Here is an 8,675-nt window from a genome sequence, read left to right as displayed (position 1 = left end):
GTGGGGGTGGTCGCCAGGCAGGGGGCCGCGCTGGTGCCCGGAGGCGGGCTGGCGCTAAGCCGCCCCTCGGGCTGGGTCTGGTCTGGCCCGGACCCCGGCCGGCCCCGCCCCCTCGGGTCGGAACTACGGTGGGCCCAGGGGGGCGTCGAGCCCATTCGTGCTGTATCCCTCCGCCCCTTCCCGACACCCTCGCTGCCAGCGCTTCTGTCGCAGCCTGCGCAGCCCCTGCCGGTTTGGTGCAGCGGCGCGGGGGCGGGACGCCTCTTTGCGGTTCCGCGCTCACGGCCGGCGGTGGGATCTGCGTGAGCAGCTCTGAGAGGCGGGGAGGACGACCACCAGGCCCCGAGCCTGGAAAGGCAAGTGGGGGGCGGGGGGCGGGGGGCGGCCCCGCTCCCACCCGCTTACAGCCCGCGCCGCGACCCTGGCATCCTGGCGAGGAGGAGGCGAGCCGGGCTGTCGGAGCCGGTCCCCGAGAGCGGAGCGGAGCGCAGCGCCGGGGACCCCGGCGAGGAGGCGGCACGGGCCGGGCCAAGGCGCAGGGGCCGGAGGGGCTTCCGGGCGTTTGCGGAGGCGAAGCACGCGCGCTGCTCCCCAGCCGGCTCTCCGGCGCCCGCGCCCCGCCTTCGAGGTGTCTGTGCTGGGAGAGGGCTGAGGGGAGGTGCTGGGAGAAATGGCGGAGCGGGAGCGGGAGCGGGGGTGGGGGTGGGGGCGCTGGGGCGATGGCGATGGTTACTCAGGGCCGTGATTGTGGAAAGGGGCCTGTTGGGCCCTGCGTTCTGGGTGCTCTCCCTTCCCACAGGCGCCCGTTGATGCCAAAGCCTCATGTTTGCGTGGTAGGTCCGGCGATTTCAGGCTGCAGGGTGCATCTCTAGAGGAGCGGCTTGAGAAAGTTGGAGCAGGAAAATAGCCTGGATCTGGAGGTGTGTGGGGATGGGGATTGGTGGACAGCATTGACTGTATGCAGAATTGGGGTGTTCCCTGTGTACCAGCTTCTAGGTACTTCTCTTAACCTCCTCCCTTTATTTCAACCAAAAGTGGGCAGAAAAAGATAGGCTTAGAGGTGAGGGTGAGACAGATTCATAATTACAAGTGCCACTGCACAACCTGTTTTCTAGAATATGCGGGAGCCCTTCCCCCAATTTATGCTGCGCAAGGCAAAGGGATGTGGTGCACCTAGTGGTGAATCCTCAGAATTGGAGAAGGGAGCAATGGGAAGACTGTGACGTCAAGAAAATATGTCGTTATCTGGAATCCTGAAACAGAGGGACTGGATAAAAACGAGAGTATTCGACCAGGAAGACCCTAAATATTGAAAGACAAATAACATGTGGACCCCATCATTGGTGTTGGACTCCCATCAAGTGCTCAGTTGCTACCATGGTCTCCTGACTGTCTTATCTTTTTGTCTGTCTGTCCATAGGCTTGCTTTAAGGCTGGTCACTTTCTGCAAGGAAGGAAAAGAGGAAGAGATTGGCTCAGTTCTCTGCAGGTTGGTGCAAAGAGGGACAATGCAAGGGACAGTTACCGAGTAAGATTATGGCAGGTCTTTGTGATCCACCTCTCCTGCCCTGCCAGATTTTCACATTGTTACAGCCTCCCCTGTGCATTTCCTGCAGGAGATACTAGAAATATCTGGGTACGTGTTGGGTGTGAATGAGAGAAGACCTGGGGTCAAGAACCAGGAGACAGGAAACATTAGAAAAATTAGCCCTGACTGGTTTGGCTCAGTGGATGGAGTGTTGGCCTGCGGACTGAAGGGTCCCGGGTTCGATTCCAGTCAGGGGCATGTGCCTTGGTTGCGGGCACATCCCCAGTGGGGAGTGTGCAGAAGGCGGCTGATCGATGTTTCTCTCTCATCGATGTCTCTATCTCTATCCCTCTCCCCTCCTCTCTGTAAAAAATCAATAAAATATATTTTTTAAAAAAAAAAAGAAAAGAAAAATTAGACCCTTAAACAGAAAGGGAGGTGTTTGCATCAGGCGTCAGGGTGTCTGCCTGTCAACTAAGCACTCAGAGTTCATTTTCTCTTGTATGTTTACTTGTACATAGGACAGCCTGCTATCTGCTGTACAGCTGAATACCACTGGAACAGAGCAAGGGAGGGGATATTGTACCACATCAGAGCAGGTTAGTATGGGAGTGGGATAGTTGAGACTAACACAGGTCCAAAAGTGATTAGCATCTAGTCTGGGGGCTCCTTAGCTCCATTACCAACATACTTTCCCCACCAACCTCACACCTATTTTGTGGCAGGCCAAGTATGTGGCAGCTCTGGGGGAATGAGGGTGACAGATTTTCTAATAGCCAAACAGCTCCACCAAGTATTCAAGGTTCAGTGTCTGTGTGTGAGTCTCCACTTGGAGTGACACAATTGGAAGAGACTCAAAGCCCCATGCTGATCTCTCTCTCTAGATTCACCTCTAGTGGCAGCTCTGGTGGTGTTGGAATTGCTGCTGACCACCACCCTCAGCGGATCCGCCCCCACCTGGGAACCATCCGTTCTCCCCCAGCTTGGTTGTGCCTCTTCTGCACCCTGTCTATAATATTGGTTGTGGCTCGTCTTGGGAAGGAGGCTTATTGACTGCTGGACTGGTGATTGACTCTAACTCTTATTTCTAACTGTATTGTCTGAATCACCGAAGGATCAGAGTGTGAAGATAGAGACTGTGACACATCTGTGGTAGAGGCTCAGACTGTGCTACTGATATTTTAACTGTGTCTTTTCTGTAACGGGTACTATGACTGGGGCTGAGATTGAACCTAGTGCCCAGGCCAAGCCTGAAAAGAAGGCTGGAGAAGAGGTTGGGGGTGGAACTGAGAGAGAGAATGATGTCCAGATGGTGGTCAGACCCAAGGTTAGGACCCAGACCCAGGCAATGCCTGGGGCAAGGCCCAAAACTGAGTCAAAGGCTATGAATGGGGCAAGACCCAAAACTGAGTCAAAGGCTATGAATGGGGCAAGGCCCAAAACTGAGTCCCAAGCAATGTCTGGGGCAAGACGCAAAACTGAACCACAGGCAGTGGTTGGGGCAAGGCCCAAAACTGAGGCCAGGGCAGTAGGCGGGGCACGTCCTAAAACTGAGGCCAAGGCAATCCCTGGGGCAAGGCCCAAGGATGAAGCCCAGGCTTGGGCCCAGGCTGAATTTGGAGCTGAAGCAATGTCCCAAACAGAGGGCATGCCCCAAACCAATGCAGCAGCTTGGCCACTAGTCAGTACTGAGTCTGTATCAGTTGCTAAACCCATAGCCCTATCTGTAGATAGGGAACTGGTAAATGTGGACCCTGAGACCTTTCCTGGCTCCCAGGGTCAGTCAGGAATTCAACCCTGGTTTGGATCAGGGGAGGAAACTAATATGGGGTCTTGGTGCTATCCCAGGCCCAGGGCCAGAGAGGAAGCGTCTAATGAATCTGGATTCTGGTCAGCAGATGAGACCTCTACGATGTCTTCTCTCTGGGCTGGAGAAGAGGCCACTATCAGATCATGGCCCAGGGAAGAGGCCAGTACCAGGTCCAGGCACAGGGCTAAACATCAGCCTAACCCCAGGTCTAGGCCCAGATCCAAGCAAGAACCCTATGTTGATTCCTGGTCTGGGTCTGAGGAGGAGTCTGGCAACCCATTCTGCTTGTGGTCTGGAGAAAATGCCAATAACTTGTTCAGACCCAGAGCCAGGGATGAGGCAAATGCTAAGTCCAAACCCAGGACAAAGAAAGAGGACTTTTTTGAATCTGAGTCTGAAGATGAGTACTATAATGAGTCTTGGTTTTTGCCTGAAGAGATCATTAATAGGTTCAGGCCCAGAGATAAGGAGGAGCCTAATACTGTCTTGAAGCCCAGGGCCCAGAAAGATGATAACAGTAATAGGGTCAAGCATGAGCCCAAGTTTGAGGAGGATGTCATCATTGGGTCCTGGTTCTGGGCAGAGAAAGAGGCTGGTGTGGAGGCTGGGGCTTCAGCCATCTGTGAGTCCATGCCAGGGGCTGAGGAGGGGGCCATTGGTGGATCCTTGTTCTGGACAGAGGAAAAGTCCAGTTTGGGGGCTGTGGCCAGAGAAGAGACCAGGCAGGAGTCTGAAGAAGAGGCCATATTTGGGTCCTGGTTCTGGGATAGGGATGAGGCTTGCTTTGACCTAAATCCTAATCCTGTGTACAGGGCTTCCAGGTTCAGAGATTTTGCTGAAGAGGGAATTAATACAGCATCCAGGCCTCGAACCTGGGAAGAGGTCACTGTTGAATACAAATCTGGCCCTTATAGGATTGGCTTCCCATCCCCAAGCTCCTTTAGAATTCCTGAAGATGCATCCTCTGCATTCGCTGAACTGTTTGTGGGAAAGCCCAATGCGGAAGGGGAAGATGAGGAATCTTCCCCTCAGGCCGATCAGCTCACATTGGAGTGTGAACCCTCCTACCGGTCAGTCCGGGAAATTAGAGAGCATCTTAGGACCAGGGAGAGTGCGGAGCCTGAGAGTTGGTCTTGCAGCTGCATACAATGTGAACTTAAAATTGGTTCTGGAGAGTTTGAGGAACTCCTCCTGTTAATGGAAAAGGTTCGAGATCCTTTTATTCAGGAAATATATAAAATTGCAATGGGTACGAGAAGTGCTTCTCAGTTTACCCGAGATTTCATTCGGGATTCAGGTGTTGTCTCACTTATTGAAACATTGCTTGATTATCCCACCTCCCGAGTTAGGACAAGATTTTTGGAAAATATGATTCTCATGGCTCCACCTTATCCACACCTAAACATGATTGAAACATTCATATGTCAAGTGTGTGAGGAAACCTTTGCACAAGGCTTGGATTCCCCTGAGCAACTTCTTGGATTAAGGCTGCTTAGACACCTCACTATGACTAATGACTATCACACACTGGTTGCCAATTTTATGTCTGAGTTTCTTTCTCTGTTAGTCACAGGAGATGCAACAACAAAGTTTTATGTTCTGAAAATGCTGTTGAACATGTCTGAAAATCCTGTGGTGGCAAAAACTCTATTCAGTACCAAAGCTCTGTCGGTATTTGTGGGTCTCTTTACCTTACAAGAGTCACATGATAATATTCAAATTGTTATTAAAATGTTTCAGAATATCAATAATATTATGAGAAATGGAAAAGCAGCCTTAATTGATGATGATTTCAGTCCTGTGCCGTTTATGTCTGCATTCCACGAATTTGAGAAGCTAGCTAAGGCACTACAAACCCAAATAGACAATCAAAACGATCCTGATGGAGGACAACCAAACTAATAAGATTAACCATCTGTCTCATCAGCCTTGTGTTCCCAAAGAGCCCCGAGTAGTGCTTTGGTTTTCACTGTCTGGTTTTGTGTTGTAACTTATATTTTTAATGCTGATGTTAACTTTGTCCAGTTCTTGGCTTGAGCTGGATCATTTTCTGGATGCCAAATGAATATTAGAGCTGAAAACATATTTGTTGATATTTGTCTTGCTGTCCAGATTGCAGTATTTTTCAGTATTGAGCTTCCAATGAACTGAGTTGCCTATGTAAGCTACCCTGTTGTTTGTTGTTTAAACATATGGTTCTCTATTTCAGTCTGTGTTTTCAATAAAGTTCTGTGTGAAAATTGGCAAAAGTGATGCTTCTTCACTTTAAAACCCGGGTGCAGATACATTGTGCACACTTACAAACATACATAGAAGTATGACAAGCATATCCTCACTGGAAAATTCCACTTCTGGAGTTTAGGAAGGAGATTACTGTGTGGGCTGTGGTACTTGAGGAATGTTTCAGAGAAGAGAAACCCCCTTAAATTGGTCACTGAAGCATAGGATAAGAAGTGACCACTGGTAGTATATAATTTAAAAATCAGTTTTAGTAATGTATCCTGTCTGCCTGGAATAGGTAAGACAAGTTTATTGAGGGATACACTTGGAGTGAGGTCAGTTTGGAAAGCTAAGGCAGCCAAATCTACATATTTTATAACTCAAATTACAGGTGTAGTTTCAGTGCCATGGAAAGAATGAATGGGGGCCGGTGGGTGTGGCTCAGTGGTTGAGTGTCAGCCCATGAACCAGGAGGTCACAGTTCAATTCTCCGTCAGGGCACATGCCTGGATTGTAGGCTCGATTCTCAATGTGGGGCATGCAGGAGGTAGCTGATCAATGATTCTGATCATTGATGTTTCTATCTCTCACCCTCTCCCTTCTCTGTAATCAATAAAAATATATGAACAACAACAAGAATGAATGGGTAAGATAGCAAATGAACTGGAGTCAGGAGTAAGATTTTCTTTCTGATACTAGTCCAAGGAAAGTATTAACACGTTAAGTGCCCAAACTGTTTTTGTCTTCCGGACAGAAAGTGTAGTGTCAGTCGCTGGTGACTGACTGGACACTTAACGTGTTAAGGAAATACCATGCATCTTTCAAAAATGATCTATTTGTTGCCGTGAAATGACACTGATGCTTTTACGTCTGGTGAAATAGAGAATACCATCATCTATGGCAGCAGTCGCCAACCTTTCGGACCTCATGGACCACTAAATTCATAATTTTAAATCCTGCAGACCACTAATAAGATGTTTTAAAAAAGATAAATACATTTATAAAATGATCAGAGAATTTCCATTTTATTAATATGAAATGCACCTATCTATATATAGAAAACCCTAATATGCAAATAGACCAAACGGCAGAACAACCGTTGGCTATGACGTGTGCTGACCACCAGGAGGGGCGCACGGGATATGGCAGGCATTGGCTGTGGCAGGATGGTGGAGCAGGTGAGTGGGGGCATTAGACCAATACGGGGCACTGGTCGCTGTCATCAGGGCAAGCCTCTGGTGGTCACTGAAAATTTTTTTGCTCCCATACGCCGCGATTCCACCAGGCACTCGCACCTGCTGCCTGCACTGGCCCCACTAGCACCCAGCACTGTCAGCAGGTGTGAGCAGCAGCTGCTGGCTCTGATCACCCCTTAGAGCTTCTCCACCTCCCCCCGCTCCTGAGGGACAATTGGGGCTGGCAGCTACCACTCACACCCGCTGCTGCACTGGAGCCACCTCTCGCACCCACTGCTGGCGCCGGCCCCACTCACACAGCTGGCGCCTGAACCCCTGCTCGCACCCACTGACGGCACTGGCCCCACTTGCATCCACTGCTGGCTGTCAGCAGGTGTGAGTGGGGCCGGCACCATCAGTGTTTGGGAATGGCAGCGGTGGGAGTGGGGAGAGGGGACCAGAGAGCCACAACAGGGGTTGGGGGCTGGCAGGGGTTTGGAGGATAGGCCGAGACCCGCCCCTGTGTCCACCACAGCCTTGCAGCCCACAGTTCCTTTCAAGGTGCACAAATTCGTGCACTGGGCCCTAGTTTAATATAACAACATTATAAATACTTATTTAATCGTATCAAAATCTTCAAAGGTTGTTTACTTGTAACAAATTTATTAAAGTAAGTTTAATTTTTATGAAATAATTGAAGCTTCTTTAAGTATTAAACATTTTTAGAATGTGATATTTGCTCCTGTTTGCTTGAAATAAGTTTATGGATTTTTTACTCCAATGTTGTTACTGCAAGATGGAGAGCCATATTTATTTCAAGCCGAGACCAGTACCAAGTTTTAATTGCTGTGACAGATGAAAATGTTTTTTCAACAAATATGTTGTTGAAAATTGAATCAAAATTTTCATTGCCTTTTCACTCAGCAATGGGTATTCACTTTTAATGGAGATCCAAAAATGAGGACTTGATAAGGATGACTGGGATTTAGCGTTGAGACTGTCGTCGGATGATGGATCAATGAGGCTTTCTTTTTCATTCATGCTTAAATTGCTGTCTTCAATGTTTGCTGCAAATGGATCTATTATCCATATATTGCTATGCCTGGGATCTTCTTTCTTTGGGTAATAATGACCAAAAGGTTCTGTGAGTGATTGTAAGTGCTGTTGAACAATGGTTACCACCTGCCGGTTGACATCCTTCTCTCTCATATATTCATCGAAGTTTGAAAACATTTGCAGATTTTCTTCAGCCAACCGCATTTGCCACAGTAATATTTTCTTTTGAAAAGTGTCCATTTTACCTCGTAGTGTGAACACGTCCTTAAGTTGTCCTTGCAAGGATATGTTTAATTCATTTAATAGCAAAACAATATCTGCTTGGCTACCCACTCATCGTCGGAGAAGAGTTCTTGTAATTTCAGATTATTTTGCCGCTGGAAAAATATTTTGACTTCTCCGCACAGGGTAAACAGTTGGGTTAGTATCTTGCCCCTCAACATCTATCTCACCTCAGTGTGAAGAAGAAGGTGAGTATACTGGGAACCCATTTCTTTGCAAAGTGCCTCAAATATTTGAGAATTGAGAGCTTTGTGTCAAATTTCATTATAATTTTAATAACATCTGATAATACTTAGTGTAGTTCTGGGGACATTTTTTTTTCACTGCAAGTTGCTCACGATGTGTAATGCAGTGTGTAAACAAAATGTCTGGGTGACCAACGTTTTTCACCTTTGCAACAGTTCCTGAAAGATGTCCAGTCATGTTTGCGGCACTGTCAGTACATATCCCAATACATTTTTTCCATTCAATTCTGTGTTCTAGGAAATAACTCTTAAGTGCTTCAAAAATCTCAGAGCTAGTTGTTCCACCTGGCCAGTTGAGCAAACAAAGTAGTTCTTCCTGTAACTCTCCTTCACACTCAACCCTCACAGAACAAAGGAGA

At 48.2% G+C, this 8,675-nt stretch overlaps 1 protein-coding gene across 1 annotated transcript; it reads left to right on the top strand.

The window, feature by feature from the left end:
- The first annotated feature begins 373 nt into the window (after nt 1-373).
- Nucleotides 374-5,587, top strand: LOC132224833 (G-protein coupled receptor-associated sorting protein 2-like). The gene is made up of 5 exons (XM_059679934.1): nt 374-628; nt 838-920; nt 1,421-1,489; nt 2,050-2,127; nt 2,413-5,587. Exon 5 carries the CDS (start codon nt 2,739-2,741, stop codon nt 5,238-5,240), a length of 2,502 nt encoding a protein of 833 aa, XP_059535917.1. The 5' UTR covers nt 374-628; nt 838-920; nt 1,421-1,489; nt 2,050-2,127; nt 2,413-2,738; the 3' UTR covers nt 5,241-5,587.
- The last annotated feature ends 3,088 nt before the right edge of the window (nt 5,588-8,675 follow it).

This window comes from Myotis daubentonii, chromosome X, assembly GCF_963259705.1.
Source record: "Myotis daubentonii chromosome X, mMyoDau2.1, whole genome shotgun sequence".
NCBI classification, from domain to species: Eukaryota; Metazoa; Chordata; class Mammalia; order Chiroptera; family Vespertilionidae; genus Myotis; species Myotis daubentonii.
This window is presented reverse-complemented; position numbering and strand designations above follow the sequence as displayed.